At 43.0% G+C, this 22,657-nt stretch overlaps 1 protein-coding gene across 4 annotated transcripts in view; it reads right to left on the reverse strand.

The window, feature by feature from the left end:
* The window catches only part of RTTN (rotatin), a 1,165,399-nt gene that overhangs the window by 784,386 nt on the left and 358,356 nt on the right, over nt 1–22,657 (reverse strand). For all 4 annotated transcript variants that reach the window (XR_014961587.1, XM_085605903.1, XM_085605904.1 and 1 more), the window contains exon 20: nt 16,475–16,574. Coding sequence is in view for 3 of the 4 variants with exons in the window: in XM_085605903.1 (XP_085462029.1) it covers nt 16,475–16,574 (100 nt within the window). In the remaining variant the exon portion in view is untranslated. The remainder of the gene's footprint in view (nt 1–16,474; nt 16,575–22,657) is intronic.

Raw genomic sequence — 22,657 nt, forward strand, 5'->3', positions numbered from 1 at the left:
AGATTTAAATGGCCTTTTTAAGATAGTGGTTCTGGCTGATTTGTGGACAGAATGTAAGAGTGCTGTTGATTGGCCAAAAGATGAGTATCCTAGGGGTGCTAAAACAGGTGCCCCATCTGAGGAGGTGATGAAAAAGTATCATCAAGTCATTACCTTTTGGAAAGGAAAAATCCAAAGGAAACAAATTGGGTTAAGATTGACAGAACAACCCAAGAGCCTAACGAGTCAGTTCACGCCTATTATGAGAGGTTGTTGCAGGTGTTTAAACAGTATAGTGGGTTTGAGAATATTGGAGATCAGGATATGGGACATTTTGCGTGTCGGTTCGTATATGGGTTAAGTCCCGAAATTAGTGCCATGATACAGCAGCATATGCTGTGCTGGCAAAGTAAGTCAATCAACGAGATTTTAAGATATGCCAAATATTGTAGTGACGAAACTGAATCTCGTCTTAAAAAGTTAAAAGAGAAAATGATGTGGGCACAAGTGAAACTGTCAGAACAGCAACAGGAAGTTAATAATGTTCCACAAAAACAGAGTCAGGAAGGACAGGCAACCAGTGAAAATCGAGGGAAGTTTAAAATGAGTAAAGAAGAGGCTAAAAAGAAATATCCTTGTCATGCTTGTGGGAAGTAGGGACATTGGAAGAACGAGTGTAGATCTGCACAAAAGGGTAACGGAGTAAATCAAAATTTAACTCCACAGATGCAGAATGAAGTGATCAGGCAGCAGCAACAGATAGTTAGACCCCAGTTACAGGCGCCACAACCACCTACACCTCCCAACGTGAATGCTCATATGCAGATGTACAGTGCAAGTTTGTGATTTCGAGGAGAAGAGCAGTTTGGTAAGAATACATTAGTGTCACAGTATTTGATGCGTTGTAGTGAGAGTGAGTTGGATTTGACACAGTGACGGTGCCTGAGGGGGGAGGGATAATGCGTACTTGGCGCATCTTTAGCGGTAGATCAGTCAGGTCCATTTATTAATGGAAAGGTAGAAGGGAAGGACATCACCTTTTTGTTGGACACTGGTGCTACCCGTTCCACTGTGAGAGCAGTGGAAATCCCAAACCTACCCCTCTCGGGAGAAATAATCCAAGTTGTAGGCATTACAAACAAACATATTAGAACTCCTGTCACAGCCCCAATAGAAGTTCACATTGGAAACTTTAAAGACATGCATCGGTTTGTAGTGTGTGATACTAGTCCGGTCAACCTCTTGGGCAGAGATTTGTTGTGCAAAATGAATTGCACACCAGATGGTGTTGCAATAATGACACCGGATGAAGATGTTGAATATAAAATATTGTGAGTCAGAAGTAAGTGAATTATATTCACTACTGACAGAAGAAGATTTGCCAGAAGAATTAAAGGATACAGTAAGATCAGATGTGTGGGATTTCACAGGAAGAGAGATTGGGTTCATGAGAAATGTGGACCCCATTCAAGTGATAGTGAAGGATGGAGCAGTGTATCCCAATACCCCGCAGTACAAAATGAGTCCAGAAGTAATTGCTGGAGTAACGCCTGTGATTGACCAGATGATTGAACAAGGAATTTTAAAAGAAATATTGAGCAGTCCTTGTAATTCACAGATTATTGGTATCAAAAAGCCAAACGGAAATTATAGAATAGTTCAGGATTTGAGAAAGGTGAATAAAATTGTTGTGCCATGTTGCCCGGTAGTACCAAATCCTGCTGTAATTCTATACCAGATTCCATGTGATGCCGAATGGTATACAGTTATTGATTTGTGTCAGGCATTCTTTTCTATCCCATTGCGTCCAGATAGTCAATATTTATTTGCCTTCCGGTTCGGAAATCGTGTTTTGTGATAGTGCAGAGTTCCTCAAGGATATACTGAAAGTCCATCAATCTTTAATCAGATCTTAAAAAACTGTTTGGAAACTCTAAAACTGCCTGGAAACTTTGTCCTGGTCCAATACATTGATGCCCTACTTTTGGCATCAAAAACATGAGAGGCATGTGTAACAGACTTCCTTGCTTTACTAAACCATTCAGCTGAAGGAGGACACAAGGTTTCACCATCAAAGTTACAGTACTGTAGACAAGAAGTTCAGTACTTAGGTCATAAGATTGAAAAGGGACTTGGGGAAAGTTGCCCCAGTATAATCAGGAAAATGTATCCACCACGAAATCAGAAGGAAGTGAGGATGTTTTTGGGAATGGTTGGATATTGCAGACAGTGGATAAGTGGCATCTCGTTGATTGCAAAACCTCTACAAAGGTTAACACGAAAAGATGTGAAGGATCCGATTGTGCTGGATGAAGAGAGTATGGAATCTTTCAATCGTTTGTGAAACAGTCTTTGTCAAGCGCTTGCTCTGGGAATGCCAGATTATTCTAAATAATTTGAATGGTACTGTTGTGAAAGAGACGGATGTGCGCTTGCAGTCTTAACTCAGAAACATGGAATGGCAAGACGTCCAGTAGCATATTTTTCTGCTACTCTGGATTCAGTGGCCACCCCATTGCCAGGCTGCTTAAAAGAAGTGGCTGCCACTTGTGTAAGTTTGGAACAGAGTGAATCAATTGTGATGGGTTACCCAGTAAAGGTCTATGTACCTCACTCTGTTGAGATACTTTTAACTGGTACTCAAACTCAACATATGACAAATAGTCAGCTGACTAAATATGAGAGAGTGATCCTAGGTGCTGAAAATGTGACAGTGGTAAGACGCACTACTGTGAACCCTGACACATTGTTACCAAATTCAAGATGTGAAGAGGTGAGAGAAGAAGCAGAACATGATTGTTTGGAGGTGACGGAGCTTTGCACTAAGCCTCGCAGATGAACCATTGGAAGAATCTGATTGTGAGTTGTTTGTAGATGGATCATGTATGAGGAATGTAAAGGGTGAATTGTGCGCTGGTTATGCGGTCTGTACTTTGACTGGAGCCTTGTAAGCATCTTGTCTGAAAGGCATAAATTCTGCCCAAGTTGCAGAGCTGGTTGCTTTTACCAGAGCTTGTAAATTGGCCTAAGGTCTAAAAAGTAACAATATTCACTGACAGTCAGTACGGATTTGGTGTTGTACATGACTTTGGTCATTTATGGATGCAAAGAGGATTTATGACTTCCTCTGGTTCTCCAATTTGAAATGGGCAAACTGTAAAGGAATTATATTGGAAGCTTTGCAGTTGCCAAAAAGAATTGCAGTTATAAAATGTGCTGCACATCAATCAGGAGATGATAATGTAACCAAGAGTAACAGATACGCGGACCAATTGGCTGGTTACTGTACTCAAAATACCCTGGCAATAAACAGATCCATAGAAAGAGGAAATACCGAATGTCACATTATGTTCACCACTACATTTGAGACTTGGGATGAGGTGAGACAAATGCAGGAAGAAGTCCGTGACAAAGAAAAGGAAGAAAGGTAGCGAGCAGGTGGTAGGAAAAACGATGAAGAGATATGGGTTTGCTATGATGAAAGTCCAGTATTACCAGATTAATTGCTTTCTCACAAGGCCAAGATGTACCATGGAAATGCACACATTGGACGAGATGCCATGGTAAGTATGTTCAAGCAGTCCTGGTACAATCCCAAGTTTAGGCTGATCGCTGAGAGTCTATGCCAAAGGTGTGTTATCTGCCAGAAACAAAACCCAGGAAGAAAAACAGTCGTCAGTTGGGGGGTAATTGGGAGAGCAGGAGGACCTTTCACTAGATGCAGATTGATTTTATCGAACTACCTCCATGTAATGTACTAAAATATGTCCTGGTCATTGTTTGTTTGTTTTCTCGCTGGGTGGAAGCCTACCCAACGAGAAGGAACGACAGTCTTACTGTGGCAAAATTGTTGCTGAGAGAATTGATCCCAAGATTTGGTTTTCCAGTCACTTTGGAATCAGATAGAGGATTGCATTTTAATAATGAAATAATTCGAATGATCTGTGCTGCTTTGCAAATTGAACAGAAATTGCATTGTGCCTACCGACCAGAGGCGTCTGGTATTGTGGAACAAATTAATGGCACAATAAAGTCCAGATTAAGGAAGGTGTGGGCATCCACAACACTAAAATGGCCTGATGCTTTACCCCTTGTATTGATGAGTCTTAGAAGTGTACCTGACAAAAAGACTGGATTAAGTCCCCACGAGGTGTTGATTGGACGAGTAATGAGACAAGCATACATAACTGCAAATAAATTGATGAACCTATCTGATGATCCTGTGCTGGACTATTGTAAAGGAATGGCTGACCTGGTACGTTCTGTGTCTCGCCAGGCTGGAGGAGATACCACAGCGACACAGCGAGACCAAGCACATGACCTGAATCCTGGAGAGTGGATTCTAGTGAAGAAGCACGTTAGGAAAACGTGTCTAGAACCCGTTGGAGCAGCCCTTACCAGATCATATTAGTGACAACCACTGCAGTGAAGTGTTTTGGGTAGCCAAATTGAATATATGCAAGCCATACCCGTCTAGTCCCAAGCCTAATCGAAAGACCTAAAGAACAGCAACTGAGAAACAGAAATCCAAAACCAGTAGCTGAAGTGCGTGAAGCTGAAGAGTCTGGAGTGACAGATTTTGATGAACATTTTGGCAATGAACAGCCAAGCACAAGTCGAGTAAAGGGGGTACCAGATACTGGGACAGAAGAGACTGCTGTTGAGTCAGAAGAAGGTGAGGCTGCTATCGAACCAGGAGAAACTGATACAGCTGTCGACACAGAAGAAGAAATAGCAGAGGTTCCAAAAATCATTCCAGAAGAAAACGAGCTAACAAAGGAGTTAGAAGAGGGAGAATTAGCTAGTGAGTCAGACTCAAGCACTGAACACACAGAGACTGAAAACCAAGAAAGCCAAGAAAAACAAATAGAAATAAGACAGAATAAGAGAAATGGCGAACAGAACACAGAAGGTGATAAGATAGTACAGGCAAAGAAACCTAGAAAGGTAGACTGTTGGCCAAGTGGGGTAAGGAAATTGAAATACCGAATAGTATGAAGACTGAGAAGAAGACCAGAACAAAGCAACAAAATCTCAAGTCAGAGAGAACAGGCAGATTTAGTGAAAAGCAAAAGAAGATCGAAAAGAACTAGAATTTCCTGTAGAAAATACAAAGCCCCTGAAAGGACCTACGTGATTCTCGGGGAATTTGAAACTTTAGGCCTAGGTGAGGATCATGAGAGTAGTGATACTGAAATGGAGGATGAAAGCAAATTGAGACCACCTTAACATGAACTGTAACAAATTGAGGTGGAGAAAAATTTGTCAGATCAAGACATCTAGGGACTCACAAATAGACAAAGAGGTTAAAGACGAACGACAGTGGGTGTAGGATTACACCACCCTTATATATATTTTTATTAGGATAAGAATTCATTTAGATTTTCTTAGGCACTAACAAAGAGAAATTGTTAGATTTTTCATTTTTGTAGAGTACTAAAATGGCAGGAAATGAAGTGACTGGACAACCAAAATCTAAAACTAAAACGAAGATGTGTTAAATTTTGCTTATGTAATGTTTTTCTACTAACATTTATGTGGATTTAATTAATTGTTGTCATACCAATTTTTAAATAAAATAACACCGAAAATAACACTAATGATGTGGTTAGCTTACCTGTCCTAGTGGCGAGACTCCATTCCGTGTTTTGCGCGAAGCAGCAGTCGCCGGCGGTCGAGACGCTGAGCCGCTGAACCACTGAACGACCGCGGCTCTCGTTCACCGTCGATCTCCGCTCTCTCCTTCCGCCGCTGCCCGTGGCCGCTGGGCCGGCTGCCTTCCCCGCGGAGCAGAGGAGACCCTGGAGAAACCTCAAAACCGTGCGGCACTGAGTGGCGGCGGCAGCGGTGCTCCCAGAGCGGAGGTGGAGACCGAAGCAGAGAGGTGGACGGTCAGAGGCGCAATCAAGCAGGCAAACAGGCAGGTGCACTGGTGAGACTCAAGTGTGCGAGTGTGAGCCAGAGAGTGAAGTGCCCAGGGGAGTTCACGGGTGCGGCCCAGCTAGGCTGGGTGCGGCTTGTGACCTCCAGCGAGCCATGCTCTCTCACTCCACCTCTTACTGCTACCTTGAGACCTGAACTAGCCGTTCCATGCAATTTTGAATTACCTCTGCACCCCCCTGCACCCCTTCCGACCTCAACCACAGTCTCACTCATTCTCTCCTCTTGGGGTGGTGTAACGGGGTATGCGGTCGGGGAAAGTCAGAAGTGCACCCCTGCCAAAGGAGAAGGTCAAAGAGGCTGCAGCCAAAGATCTCCAAGGCCTGAACTCTCCAGGCCCTTTTCCTTCGGCTAAAGATAAAAAACACCGGTGGCCATAACCTGGAATAGCAACAGACGCAACGCCAACAAACGTAACAACCGCAAGCAACTTCCCAAAAGCAATATTAAAAACACCTACAGCGGTGACTCCAGCAGCGAAATAGCGTGGCAGCACCAAATCCATTTCTGCGGTTCCACTCAAGCACCACTCTGCACCAAATAGCAGCAAACGGGCTCTGATTTCGGACTTTCTAAAAGTAGTAATAAAATCCACCTCGGCTAATCGACACTGCAAAGACCCCAGGGCCCCCAAAACAAGTGACGAAACCAGTATTAGCTCAGCCCCAGTGACTGAGGCCACCACGAGAGCTTCCAGCGGAAAAAAGATCATGAGCTGGGAGTGCGGGAGGAGAAGTTCCCAGTCACCTCAAGGACCGGAAGCCCCATACGAAGCAACCATCGCTGTTCTAAGCCTCCAACTCCTATCCTCCAAAGCTCTCATTCCGCCAGAACTCAGACAAAAACAAAACAACCAAGTCTTCAAGGCACAAATACACCACCACCCGTTCTGTCGACTATCTCGATCATCACATACCACACACATCTTTACCGGGACCCTGCCAACCATACGACTACAAATGTCTTGAATTCAATTGGGAATTTAAAAAGGAACCAGACAAAACCTCAGGGCGCTCAACACATCGAAGTTTAGGAGCCTGTCTTCCTCAATACCAACAAAAACAATCAAGTCAAGCCTTATTTCTCCTTGTTTTTTTCAGAAGCCCAAGTAGAACAACAAAAGGACGCGACTCCCCGCCAGGCAAATTTACAGGAGGAGCGGTTTCTCTTCCCTGATATGCAAGGTTCAACCCACTTATCACAATCCTTCCAAACCAGGGAACAATTCAGCAGGACCCCGGGCTCTCCACAAACCCCTCCGTCAGTATGTTCAAAACACCAGAAACACCACGCCCAGGCATCTCCAACTGAACCAGGCAGCCTCCCAGCTCCATCAGCTTGGCAGCTTTTTTTTAACAAACAATGGACACAATCGCCAAAGCAATATCTTACCATGCCCACAAGCTGGACACCCAAGTGGACCTTTTAAACATCTTAACAATCCACGTTCAGGGGTTAGAACAGAAACTGCAAAGTTTTAATTAGATGGTTTCGAGGGTGCGACGAGACTGGGATACAACATATCAACTGTGCCACTGCACCCAAATCATAGACAAATTAGCAGTGGTCCCCATCCTTCTGTCAGATCTTCTGGTCACAACCAGGGAAGCTTCAACAAAGAACGTTCCGCAAACAGAGCAAGAACAGGAGGCACTACGGGTGACGGACACCGAACTACCCCCCCCCCCCCCCATCCCCCATGGGCAGATTCCTAGTGGTGCGGTAACTAACTTAGAACAAACACAGTCAGATTTTACAGCATCCAGTCCAGCAAAAACCATTGTCAATCTAAACACTTCGGCTCTCCAACCAACTGATAACGGTGAGCTACCATTAGGCCAGCAATTAACAGCAACCAAGATAGTAACCAAGCGGGAGAGAAAACATCTAAGAAAAACTAGAAATTGAAGGCACTCCAGACAGGCAACCAATTTATTTTCCTTCAATACTAACCAGGGATGGAAACAGAGTGCCCATGATGCGGCTCTTCCTCTTTCGGAAACAATTATAAATAAGGACCAACTGAATCCCTTACCCACCCTACCCACTTTTCCCAGCCGTCTAACTAACACAAAAAGGGAACTACCGCAGTAAGGGAAAGTATACAGCATATTTAAGCCTCCAAGGAAAGAGAAACATCTTTCATCCGCCGAGGTAACACAATCTGAGAACCTTCCAACGACACCATGGAAAGTTACGAAAGAAATAAGCACAATTAGCCCACGTGCAGTAAATTCAGTTACTGACAATGAGAGGAAAGAAAACTACCACCCAGATTTAACCCACTACCAAAACCCGGGAAGCAATAAAGCAAGTTGGATAAAGGTCAACAAACAACTAACACAAAATAACACAGACACCATCTCAACCATACTTTCAACAATCATAGAGCCACTATTGGCCGACAAAGCATCGGTAATGGTCACACATCTAGTGTCGCAGTGGGACTCCTCTTCACACATCAATAAATTGGACTTTATCCCCTACTACGTCTCAAGGGGAAACCACGATATCTTAAACAGAAGCGTCCTGCTCAAACTCTTTAAAACACAGCCCCCTTTGAGTCACACAAGCACCAGTGACATTGTCAGTATAGCGTTTAAACAGAACATGCATTTCATGGGCCAAGAAACAACCACAGCTTCGTTTTCATCCACTCCTCTCATTGACCAAATCTTGCAGCAGCGGGACCAATTTGCAAATTGGGGCATTAAGTTAAAAAAGATCGACCCCCCCCCTGCTACCCCAACCTGCTCCAACCACCTAACCAACCAGTGGGCCTGTTAAAGGGAGCCAAAGGCCCAGACCGCCAAACCCTCCAAAAGAGAAAAGAGTCCACAACGAAGAAAATTACCATCACCCCTAGACATGGCATGAACCAAAATTCACGTAGCCACCAACTTACTCCCGGGCTGTAACATCTGCTCCTGGAACGTGTTTAGCCTCAGCACCAAAATAGAAGATCCAGGCTTCATAGAATTAATCTCAAGTATAATATCCTCCTCTTTCAGGAAACCTGGATGACAAACTGCACAGCCATAATCGGATATAAGGAATTTCTGAGGCCGGCCAAAAAAGTAACCAACTAAGGGAGAGCTAAAGGAGGCCTTTCAATTTTCATTTCAACCGATATTCTATGGCAAGTTTCTACAATAGACCTTGAGTTCTCTTGGCTGCAATGCGTCAAACTTGAAGCCCCGCTCCTCACTTGTCTGCATATCCTCAATATCTATATTCACCCAGCGTCCAAGCGAAAAAGGACAAGAGTTGACCACTTACTAGCAACACTAAAACTAGCCCACCAGGACGCAAACATCATCCTGTCAGGGGATTTTAATATGAACTTACTGCAAAATGGTAACAAAGTCACTGAGGAGCGTACACAGGCCCCGAAACAACGAGACACCCTTGGCAAGAGATGTGCGGCCAGTTTGGTTGACCTCTCAAGGAGCATGCTAAACGGGAGCAGCCCGACAGATAGCCCTGCAGCATACACTAGGATCACCCAAAAATCAGCCTCAACAATAGACTATACTTTCACGGATCAAGACCTCTTCCCATTGATCACAAACTTCAAAATAATGGATAGGACAGAAAGTGACCACCAACCGCAATCCTTCAAGTTATTAAGTAACATCATTAATCCAGTGCCAGCTAGAGTATTACCCCAACAAACGCAATGCTACAATTTAAAAGCCTTGCATGGAAAACGGATTCAATCGGTGACATTATGGGGACATGCATCCACCTCCTGAAAAGATTCCACACCAAACCCATAAACACACAGGCATGGGAGCGCTTCAACTTAGAACTACATCAAAAAGTTTGCAACCAGGCCACAGGGCAAAAAGTAAGAAGACAACATGGGGCTGATTGGTGCACCAAAAATCTCAGGATCCAAAAACAACAACTGAACAAACACATTAGAAGACTACCCACCCAGAGTTCAGCCCCCTCCCAGGATATCTTGCTATCAATCACCACAGCTAGTAAAAACCTAAAAAGAGACACCAAGGTGGCAAAAAAAGCGTTCCAAGAACAACTCTGGGCCAAACTCCACCAATCCTGCATACAAAGGGATTCTAGGATCTTCTGGCAAATAATCAGTTAACAAATGGCAAGAACCGGCATTTCAACTCAGACATAATGGAGGACTCCTGGAGAGCCCACATCGACTTTCTATACAACGAAATGTCTACTGTCTGTCCGGTAATTTGCGGTTCTGAACCAGGCGAGGGGGATACCATTGCAGGTCGTGTCACAATCACCTCCAACCCAGAAGCACCCGAATACTCCCTGCAAATCCAGAAAGAGCAAATTTTAAAAATCATTAAAAAACTGAGACCAGAGGGAGCTCCAGGACCTAACGGGTTGCCAAACGCCTTGTTTCGGCATGATCCTTCATTTTGGTCCGGCCTCTTTACACCACTCTTCTCCTCCATCCTAGTATACCGTCCCATACCAGACTCTTGGAGGGGCAGTGTTTTAAATCCAATACACAAGTTGAGCGCTCGCTCCGACCCCTCCAATACCGTCTGATAGCCCTAATCGACATGGAGGCAAAAATGTACGCATCTAACCTGTTGGTTGACTTGGGGGACTGGGTAAGAAGATGCAACCTCATTCCCTACACACAAACTGGATTCAGGGCAGGGATGGGCACACTCACAAATATATCCGCGGTCACCCTGCTAGACAACCAAGCTCTCACAAACTTCAGGCCTCTTTACGCATGCTTTATAGACCTCAAAGCAGCTTTCGACAAAGTGCTGAGAGTCAAGCTATGGGCAAAAATGCAAAACTGGGGCGCCCCAACCAAACTCCTGGACGCCATAATCAATCTGTATTCCAAGATGTGGGTTCAGGTCAGGAAAGGAGACAGGCACTGCATAACCAAAAAGTTCCAAACTCTTAATGGTTTCAAACAAGGGTGTGTGCTGGCACCCTGCTTCTTTAACATCTACATTGCCGACCTTGATAAACAACTACGGTCAATTCAATCTGAGCCCCGAAAATTGGGCAAAGTTCCCACACCCAGTATACAATACGCGGACGACATTGTGCTCCTTGCACAAACACCTGTAGGCTTGCAGAGGCTCATCACCAAACTAGGAGCTTATACCATCTCGGCCCAACTAACAATCAACCATCAAAAAACAAAGGTGATGTGTTTTGCCAGACGAGTCAAAACAAAAGCAAATCGCAAATTCCTCTGGCTCTTGGACGAGCAACCCCTGTCCCGGATAGACTCATACAAATACCTAGGTTTTCAAATAGACCGCAATCTTAATTTTAAACCACAATTGGGACAAGGTTGTACCAAACCCAAACAACTGCAGTTCGCCTTCAGAGTTCTAAAGAAAAAATGTACAGGTTGTTCTACAGGTCACTTGCTTAAAGCCATTCCAGCAAAATTTCTACCTTCGATCTCGTACGGCTCAGAAATGTTAAACCTTAAAAACGCTACCTCCCTAAACACAGTACAATCAACCTTCTTTAAGAATCTGTTTTCGATCCCCCGACACACTTCCAAATCCCAAATCTGACTAGAGTATGGATTAAGAAACCAGATTCCTGACAGACAAGGGGCATTAGCCAAATATTACTGGAGAATGAGGGATGCAGAGGACAACACCCTTGCGCACCACTGCTGGGTGGAAATTGAAACCCAAGCCAGGAGAAATAACTACGTTCACAGTTCTGAAGGATTCCCTCGCGTAACTGCAGCTAGAGGAGGCCTGGCTCACTCTCTCCACCTACTCAAGTTACAAAACTGTGGTCAGCAAGGCAATCATACGGACCTCTCTACTATTAGACATAACAGCCTTTTCAAAAAAATAAACACGCCTGGACAGTGATCCAAGGATATCAGCGGTTGAAACCCCAACCATACCTGCTAGACCACTTCTCCCAGCAGAAAAAGCACCACCTAACTTTACTGTGGCTGGGGTCATTTCCATCAAAAGACCCGACACCAAAATGGAAATACCCCTGGCAATCCCAGGAAAGCCGCCTATGCGGAGGAGGGGGACGAGTCTTTTCTACACTTACTATGCATCTGCCCCTTCCTGGCAGAAACCCAAAGAACGGTCCTTCGGGAAGCCTTTAGGAAGAAACAAATAAGGTCATGTAGAGTAAGCCTTGGAGGACTATCAATCCAACTGTCCTGTATAGCCATAAATTTCCTGAAAACCGCGGCAATAGAACTGGAAAAAAAAGAAAACATTAACTGACTTAATAAGTTTTAGCATAACCAGTTTTGAAATCCACTTATGGTATCGTCTGTACGTTTTATATATTTTTTTTAATCTAATTGCCGAGTGCGTGCCCATGCGTGTTTTTCTTAAAATGTATATTTCCTGTATGGTGGTTTCCCACCCTTTTATGATTTTTTAATGAAATCTCAAATAAAAGTATTACTATCAACACTAATGATGTGTCTATTGAAGGAATGAAAGATGTTGCTAAACAAATAACGAAAACTAATGAAGAACAATTAGATGGAAATATTTCCCACCATGATGACTCAACAAATTACTTTTCCTTAAATGTGTTTACTAAATTGTTGTATGAATATACTAACACCATGAATGCGAGTGATTGCTATGTCTGCATGAAATTACCATTGTCTGTCTCTGAAGGTATAACATACCACCATCTTTCTTTATTATATGCTGTTTCATGTAGTGTCCTTAGCAGTCTATTTTACATGGAAGGTAAGTTGGAGTATCAATATACAGATGTAGACTTAGTATTTTCTAAAGTACCACATATAAAATAACTAAACAAGGTAGAAAGTGGTAAACCTGCACGTTATATGGGTGAATTTTTCCATATTACTAAACCATTAGATCTAGCACATGCTTATAAAAATAATTTAACTTGCGGATTGCATCATGAAGAAAGACTGTTATTGGACATGGTAGAACATAGAAGTGAGAGTTTCCAGAAAAAAGCTGTTAAACAAAAAACAAAAGAACCACCTTGGGCATTTAGAGAAGGAAATTATGAAAAGGGTGAAACTTATGCTGCAATGTCCCTGGACTGGTCACAGAAAGGAAAGTTATGTTTATTGAGAACAAAGACTAAGTATAACAATTATTTTATTGGCACCAGTGAATATGAGCATACTTTACAAATTATTGGAGGTTGGGGATTAAAGGGTGGAACAGATCCAGTCTTTCCAGGAATATATTATGTATGTGGTAGGAAAGCAAATTACAGGTTACCAGCCCACTGGTATGGGAGTTGTTACTTTGGGTTTGCCTTTCCAAAAGTCTATCACATAGACCAGAAAGATCACAGTGTCAATGAAATAAAGCAAGGATTAACACGTAGTAAAAGAGCAAGTTTTTCTGAAATATAGGTGATTTATTCTTTTCACTGATACCCTCAGTTGGGGTAGTTTTAAATTCACATAAAATTCGAAAACATTCTACAGTGGTTGATCGTTTATCAACAGATGCTGCTGGTGGATTTTTAATGATTGATACCGAAAAGGTGGCAATAAGATCAATGGTTTTACAAAATAGACTTGCCCTTGACATTATCTTGGCAAAGGAGGGTGGAGTCTGTGGAACATTAAAAATACAACACTGTTGGACCTATATCCCTGATAAAAGTAAAGGGATAGAAGGATATAATAGAAATATTACAAAATGTTACATAAGGATTTAACCCAACTGGAGGTTGACGGTGTTTGGGAGAGAGTTGGTAAAATTATTACAGCTGTGAGAAATTGGTTTTCAACGTTTGGAGAAAGTCTTTGGGGAAAGATAGTAATGCCAGTACTTTCAATAGCAATAACAATTTTAGTAATAATAACAACATATAAATGTTGTAAGTACATGAAAGGAAGAAAGGTTGTATCAGATAAAAAGAATAAAAGGAGAGGAGTAAAGAGAAAAAGAGATGAGATAGAACTTGAAGAAATAAATGAAGAATATTATGACATGATGAAAAGACTAAATGAGAGTGCCATGAAAGAAGAAAGATACTAAATTATAGATAAAATGAAAGGTGGTACTCAGTATGGTAATATTTATGATGGCTTCAAAAGCCATCAGAGGGGGGAATTGATGGAGCGAGGTTTCGCAAAAAGAAACCCGCTTGAATCAAGTACCCCTGTAATACGTCCTAATTTTAAGTAGTAAGTATATTAACCTGCAATCACACATCACACGTGGGAGATTAGCTGTGCAATATGCCTGAAATTAATCCTAACAATATGTAAATAACCAAAATTGTAATAATAAAGTGTGTAGAACGTGTTATGTATGTTTTGCATGGCAAATTGCATATATATGTAGTAAAAAGCATGACGAGCTACTTTGTCATAATAATTAATGCCGCTTTCCTACTTAAACTATGCTAGGTTAACTGTTAACATGGGCTAGAGATTAGGTGGGTGATAAACAGTGAAAAATTCATTATCACCTTATTAATAAATGTCTGCTTTCTGTTCTTTTAGTAAATGGACGAGTCTCCATTTTGTGTTAAGTTAGCCGAACTGTAATGAGTGAAACTTGCAGCGTGCACAAACCACGTGACTGAGACTGGAATGCTGAGCAAGCTGAAAGAGCATGGCACGGTGAAGGACATGACGCTTGACGTGCAGCCAACTCCAGTGTCTTCGTGTGAAAAATCCACAAGATGTTAATTGTATAAATATTTGTCCTTAAGTTGTTACTTTAACCTCATGAGAGAACAGGGATGTATATTGAATATGTGGGAACGGAAATCTAACAATGGGATAGTCAAAGAAGTATGACCTAATAGTAGGGTGACCAGCTGCCCCTCGTTTTAAACCAATCCGGTAGCTAGAATGGGCGACTTTTGTAACTTTGGTGAGATGGACATGTATGGTAAGGGAATAAAGAATAGGTGATTTAGGGGTGGGGTCTGGTGTGAAGGCGGCAGATACAGCTGTTGCTTAGGCGTGGAGAGAGATAGGGTGTGCTGCTGATCATCGGGTTGCAGAAAGGCCTAGCTGTTCCAGTCTTACCCTTGTCCTGATCTTAGAGTCTTTGATCCCTGACTCTCTGTCTGGGGGTTCCCTGTCGCTACCTAGGGCTGGATGGTGGTTTTCTTTGTTCATATTCCTTGGGTTGGTATCTTTGATAACTCAAGTTGTTTTACCTATGTGCTTCTGTCTCTTCATCTATCCCCTCCATGCAACATATGTTTTTTGAGAGTGATTATTTGCTGTTTTAGAGCGTATTTTCTCTCATGAGGTATCTTTAAGATTATTGCATTTGATTTAGATAAAATTTTAACAAATTGCAAACGAACAGTCTGTGGTTATTTAGTCTGTCTATGATTTGAATAACTGTTTCCTTCAATTGTTCAACTAATTGGTCCATCAACCAAGAAGATGAAAATATGTATGAAAGGGTTTATTTTGAAATTGGGAACTGTCTAAATATTGAACAGCTGAGTATGAATTGGTAAGGAATTGCAAACTTGACCCCAGCGCAACAGGGACTTTGGTTGTATGTGTATGGGCCAAAGTAAATGAAGTAATTGAATGTTTGTTCCCTGTCCACATTATTGGGTCTACGCTGGATCAAGAATATTTAGACCTCATACAGTATATGCCAGTGACCGGACACTTCATAACAGATCTGAAGATACCCCATTCCTCTCACACTGACTAACATGGAATTCAATGAGAATGGGTTTCCAGAGTTTACTACGTAGGTTCTATAAATGTATTTGAGGTCACATTCCAGGCATTTAAGGTGCTTGATATTTCTGGATTTTAATATTATTCATAGCTTTATGTGCAGATTAGTATACTTAGGTACAAAAAAGGATCTGACCAGACACTGACCTTACCAACTGTTTCTATCAGTCATAATGTATTCTGAGCGTGTCACTTTCCATTGTCTCCTTTACTAAGCCTTGACTTCACAAACCTGAGAGAGGCTAACATGGTTAGCCCTCTGGAGCACATGGGTACTATCAGACAATTTAGTTGGAAACTACTTCTAACTGGGGCCATTACTGCCTTGTGAGCCAGAAAAAAGGCTCACAAATATTAAAACATCTTACCCACAATGTTGCAGGCCCTCGAACGCAAGTGATCCTCACGCATCACAGAACAAGGGGCATTGTGTGATGCGGATGGAGCTCAATCTGGATCACATTAATTATTACTTGTAAAGTAAATATTTTACTTTTCCTGGCCTAAAAGTGATGAAATTTTGCTTTGGCGCCCAGTGATCACATTCATAACTTAGCTTAACAATAATTATTTTCAACTCAAAATTGTGACCATATTTAATGGGTTGCATCCATAGGACTGCAGTTAAATAAGATGCTTGTTATAAACGAATTCCACTATAACATTGAAATAACGTGCATAGTTAAACATTTGATAAAGTTTAAAATTGCTTTAGACGCCACTGCATGTGCTCCGAATAAGAAAATTGCTTATTGCTAAATCTTTGTTGGCAATAAGCACTGTTCTAATTTGGAGCACAGTTGAATAAAATATGTATTCAGGATAGCAGCTATTAAATCATACTTCATTCCTAGACTACAGCTCTATTACCTTGCATAATTACGGCTAGCTGTTCCGCTGCAGATTTTCTTAAAGCTAGGTCAACAGTTTCTGAGATCAGGATTTCATACACTTTCTTGACAGTCTCGGCCTGTGGACGAATTCCCAATAAAGACATTAGCATGTATCCTTTTGGCTGACAGAAGACCATACGTCTACATTGTTTCTTACATCCACAATAACTTATTTGTAGACAATGTCAGAATGCTATTCAACAAACGTATTACTTATATAAAAAGAAAAAAGAAGTAGAACACTCAACAATAGGCAATCACATTTAGCTTTAAATCAACTTAACTCAACCTGATTCCTTACATGTTAGATATTCTTCTATGATACTGCGGGTGAGGTCTGACAACACCGGTGGTAGTTGTGCACCAAGTCTCCTTCTTTCTCTCTCCACCACTCTCTCCAAAAATAGCTAATTTACCAGGTGCCTGAGCAAAGGGTTTGAACTTTTTGAACAAGTTTGAGAACTCCAAACATGGCTTGATAACAGTCTCCAGTGCCCAAAAGCGATTCAGCTTTGCAGGGTTTTATTAGGACTGCCAATGTGCTCAGACCACTTGCATTTATCACCCAGATTATCAAAATAGTTCTCTTAAAAATTACAGCTAAACTAGCAGGGCAATATATATGAATAAATGTGAAGCTAACCTTGGGAGACATTATTAAGATAGAGAACAGTCTCACCTAAAGAAAGACAGCATAACAGTGCCAGAATAATAGTACCAGTAAGGTACATAATAAATTGATGGTTTACTGCTACCACATTTCATTGCATATACCCACAATTGGACCTTAACTACTGAAGAGGATGGCAACCTAGTGCATGCACTTAGGACTGGTGCTCGATGCCATAAAACACATCTTATGTTATCGCTTCCTTGTCATCCCAGATAAGTATCTCCAGCATTAGACAGAACATATGATTCTCTGAGACTGGATGAGAACAATGAAACCTTCTGTAGCAGCTGTCTGGAAACAGATCCGCTCACTCCATCACACTGTCATGGAAGGATATGGGATAGACCACTGACAAGCTAGCCTACAATTACATTTTCTGAACAGGGTAGGTTTTAGGTGGCATGGCCTGCATAACAAATGTCCAGAGGGACACTGCCCTGCACATATCCATCTAGACTGAAGGGTCCTAGAGTTATTTTATTGAATATAACAGAAAGATCTATGACCACTTCACATTCTTGCACACTCATAATACTTTCAGGATAAATATGGGTCTCATACCACAGATACTGTTAAAATAAAAATTAATGTACTACTGGCACTATTAATGCTGTTGAATTCACAGGCAGATATATTTTACTACAAGGAGAATCTGGGAGTGGGTGAGGAGGGAGGGAATCTGTGCCCGAAGAGGGACCAGCTGCAATTCTAATTTTGCACAGGATCTCCTCTAGTGCCCTATATGTATGAAATAACACCTGAATAAAAACGTTAAAAATCAATATATACACCTAAACTAATGAACACATTTACACCCAATTCACAAAAAAGCACACAGGCAATTGTCTTCTGTGTACATGCCAAATTTGATCACATTCTGCTCACTTGTGTTTGGCTATCCGTGACCAAAGAAATAACATGAGGATTTTGTGTGGATAATGTTTAGGGACCCATCTATAATTAGTGACCCCCTTTATAAATCTGTGAGAATTTTTCAAGTTTCCAAAAAAAGTCAAATACATTTTTGTGCATGTGTGCAAAACTAAACTAAGTTGGGAGTAAAATAAAAATGTGTTTTCAGTGGATAAAGAGTTCCCACAATGCTTAAAGAGGAGCTGCTGCTTCTTTGTTTTACATAAGTCACAGCTCTTCCCTTCTAGTAGGAAATCGTGTCTATTACAATATTGAAAAAATAGCATCTATGAAATAACAAAAACAAGTTCAAAGACCTTTATTACTACGATTTAAGTTCTGGCTACGACACCGTGTTACAGCCAGCTACCCAATGATAACTCCGCCAGAGCCTAGGTGTCTAGTACTTTACATATTTCTTCACATGGTGGGGCAGCAAAAACCTTTCAGGGGAAGGCATATAGCCTAAAGGGTCAAACACAGGATTGCCAGGGGATCTCCAGATTTGCTAGGAAAGATGGTTTAGGGAAGACCACCACAAAACTGCCTGTGAGAAGCCGGGTCAGTATATGGTGCTCACTTAAGTGTAGCACCCTGCACTAACCCGGGAGACCCTTATGGTGATTTCAGTGGTTTAGATAACTGTCGGCACAGCTCAGTTATAGCGGGGACAGACTTGTTGACAGAACCTCTTGATGCGTCCAACTCTGTTGGCATGAGTCGGTCGCGGTAACCCTTGCAGTCACCGGGAGATTGAAGCGATGCAGGGACATGGTTCACAGGGGTTTGGTTGCAGGGCGATCTACAAAAAATGCTGGCCTCGACGAGAGGACAGCTCAGTCCTCAAGGGAACGCAGATCCACCACCTGAGTCTTCTCCGTTGCAGTCTTGGTCCCAGTCAGCACGATTCGGCCAGGATGTTCAGACGGTCAAAGGAGAAATGGAGTTGCATCTGAATCGAACCCCACGACAAATCTACGGACCCACCCACAGGTAAGGCCTTAAGTCCCCTAAGGTGAGGGTTGGGACAATTCAGGGGTCCCTCCCAGAGGAGGAGTCGGACAGTAGGGAGGATACTCCCATGTCCTTTGTACAGTTTCGCCCCAGAGCGGGGAGCCAACGGCTCCCTGATCTCGTTTGAACTGAAGAATGAAAGGAGAGCCCCAAATGTGCCCTTCCAGCAGACTATGCAGTGCTGGCAAGCGCCCCACCCTGGCCTAATATACTTAGGGCCAGATGTACGACAGTTTTTGAATGCGTAAACGGGTTTGCAAACCCGTTTGCGCATGCAAAAACCAATAGGGGTATGCACCATACCAAAATAGCGAGTCGCAATTTATTTGCATCTCACTATTTTGGAATTGCGAGTCGCTACTAGGATGGGGCCTTCCTAATAGCGTGCGCAACCCCATTTACAAATGTTTTGCGACTGCAATTGCAGTTGCAAAACACTCGCAAATTACCACCCTCTTCAAGAGGATGGCAATGGGTTCGCAAAAGGGAAGGGGTCCCCTTCCCCTTCGCAAATGCAGGGGAAAATATTTTTTAAGGGCAGGCAGTGGTCCCGAAAACGTTTCATTTAAAAAAAAAAAAAAAAAAAATGCATCCCGTTTTCCTTTAAGGAAAACGGGCTGCATTTAAAAAACAAACAAAAAAAACAGCTTTATTTAAAGGCAGTCCCAGACATGGTGGTCTGCTGAGCCCAGCAGGCCACCATACCTGGGAGGGCCTGCCATTGCGAGAGGCTTATTAATATTCATGAGCCTCTCAATTTGCGACCCCATTTGGAATCGCTAACAGTGTGTTACACACGGTTGAACATCCAAAATAGCGCCTCGCAAATTGCAAGTCGCAAAAAACTCACAATTTGCGTGGCGCTATTATGGCCGTCGTACATCTGGCCCTACGTCCTGTCTAGGAGGTGGTCACACCTCCCTATGACAGTAAACGTATTGTCCTACCTTCCCCTGCTCAGGCTTGGTCCAGCAGCAGGAGGGCAGAATCATGTCGGGGGTCGGCAGCAGCCCTATGTTGCTGACAGGCTCTGTAAGATCGGTCCCGGGAGCATGGAGGGCTCCCCGAAGGGGCCCTACTGTGGATTGAATCATACCTCCAACACCGGATACGGTGTTGGGGTATGATTCCAACATGCTTGATACCAAACATGCCCAGGTTCGTTCCAGGCAGTTTAGAGATGGTCAATGCGTAATGACGCATAGCCTCTCTATATTGTAACAGCTGATTCACTTACAAAGCTCGGAGAATGGACTCCGGGGTCTGTAGGGGTGATCTTCTCATGCAGGGCCACCCTTACACTCATAACCGAGCACCCTGCCTTTGGGACTGAAAGGCCTGCTAGAGAGGTGACGAATAGGTTCCAAGGGCAGTGATGTTAGATATAAGGAAACATATCTTTTGTGAGAGGTGCAGGCACCAACTCACACAGGCTGCAATGGTAAGCCTGTAGTCCTAGTTTGGAGGGTCCCTCGTGGGTGGCATAATACATGCTGCAGCCCACAGGGAACCCCTGGGGTACCCAAGCCCTAGATACATCAGTACCATATACTAGAGACTTACAAGGGTGCCCCAGTAGCCAAATAGGAATGTACCAGTTACACACCAAAGCCAATTTAGGGAGGAAGCACAGTGACTGTGGTCCTGATTAGCAGGATCTCAGACTAGTCAGAAAACAGTTATGACACAAGCAAAAGGTGGGGGTAACCTACATTGCCATAGTCAAGGTAGAGGTGAAAAAGACACTTCAGAAGGAAACCTTGCCACTAGATTACCATGGTATCCAGAAAGAGGCAGCCTTGCCCTTTAACAGAAGTGGCGCCCTTTTTAGGCTTACATAGCGATCTGAAATCATTGAAGGGGCGACTCTCAGGACACATTCTGCTCCATGCAATGCAGTATTCAGAAGATGAAGAGGATTTAAAGAGACCCAATTCAGGAAAGGACAAAGTTCAAATCTCGGACTCTTCCACAAGGCCATAAATATTCATAGTCCAAAACATACTGCCAGCCTTTTAGTTTCCTATCAATCATTCCGGTCTCTCCAATCTGCAGAATAAAGGCTGCTGCCAGCACAACAAGTCAGATATAAAAGATATTGCAGCCGAAACCTCCTTCATCAAGGTACCCTCCTATGGGATGCCCTACCTATTTATTTCAGATTGGAGCAGGATCACTGCAAATTGAGGAAATCCTTACAGACCTTCCTCTTCTCCCCAGCATTCAGATAACATAATTGTCTAAAAATGATATCTTAATCTTCTTTAGGTTTACCTTAACTAGACAAGCCCTTGTAACTAGGCTCTCTCCCACTCAAGCAAAAAGACTCTCAAATTAGACCACCCCTCAAGAAGAAAAATCACAACGCATTCAGTCCAGCAATCTGCAGGCCAATCTCCCTAGGGCGACTTCTCCATAATGGCGGAGGAGCGTCGCCCCACTGGTCAGTCAGTCAGCCGCCAAGCAAAAAATAAAATGACCGCTAACTGACTGATTCAATGCCAGCAGTGTAGGGAGGGGGCGGGCATAGCGGGAGGAGAGGTAGCAGGCCAAACAGATATGCGCGCTTAGGTTTCTCCAACCCAGCTGTGTTGCACAGGCGGGTTGGAGAAACCTCATAGGCTCCTAGGTGCTATGTGAGCAGCAATCCACGCCGCTCAGACCAATCCTGGTGCGGCTCTCATGCTAGGTATAGCAAGAGAGCAGTGCCGGGATTGGGTGGGGAGCTTGTGCCCCAATGAATGCTGGCAGGAGAGCTGGAGAAAAGGACCGAGGCGGCTGCATCGTTAGGTAAGTTTAAAAAAATTATTACATCCCCAAATCCCCTGTCCCGCCGCCCCACTTTAGTATTGCGGCAGCCACCACTGCAATCTCCACTGGCAAATTCTTAAGTAATTTGTTCCTAAGAACAGTTATTACTCAATTTAACAATTTTACTGAGGAAAATAATTTGGGGAGAGGAGTTGTCCTAATGGCTAGGGCGGTCGACCTCGAATCTGGGGAACCGGGTTCGAGTCTCGGCAATGACACTGATTATCCTGTGATTCTGGGCAAATCACTTAATCTACCCGTGCCTAACAAAAAAATGAATGTGTCCTCATGTAAAGCAACTGGTGCTATGTAAAGCGCTCTGATCCCTGATACCTTCGGGTCAAGTTCGTGCTATTTAAAACTCCGTAAAATAAAGAATAAAAATTGATACTGGATCAACAGTCTGGATTCGGCACAGAGGCAGTCCTCGTAACCATATGGTATGACCTAAAACTCACAGTGGACAAGAAAGGAGTGGACTTCTCCTGGACTTAGCAAATATAGACACCGTTGCCCACCAGAGGCTAGTACACAGACACTGTCTCAAGATATGCACAAACACCCTAAAATGGATTGCTCCTGAAGCAGGACAAGGCTTGTGTTTCATACCAAATGTCATATTAGTCCTTCATGCCCAACACTGTGGCATCTCTCAGGTGTCAATTCTCTCTCCTCTCCAACTCAACATCTATCCAACTCTTTTACCGGATTTGATCATATAATTCAACCTTACATGTTACAACTATGCAG

Source organism: Triturus cristatus, chromosome 5_1 (genome assembly GCF_964204655.1).
Source record: "Triturus cristatus chromosome 5_1, aTriCri1.1, whole genome shotgun sequence".
Taxonomy (NCBI): Eukaryota; Metazoa; Chordata; class Amphibia; order Caudata; family Salamandridae; genus Triturus; species Triturus cristatus.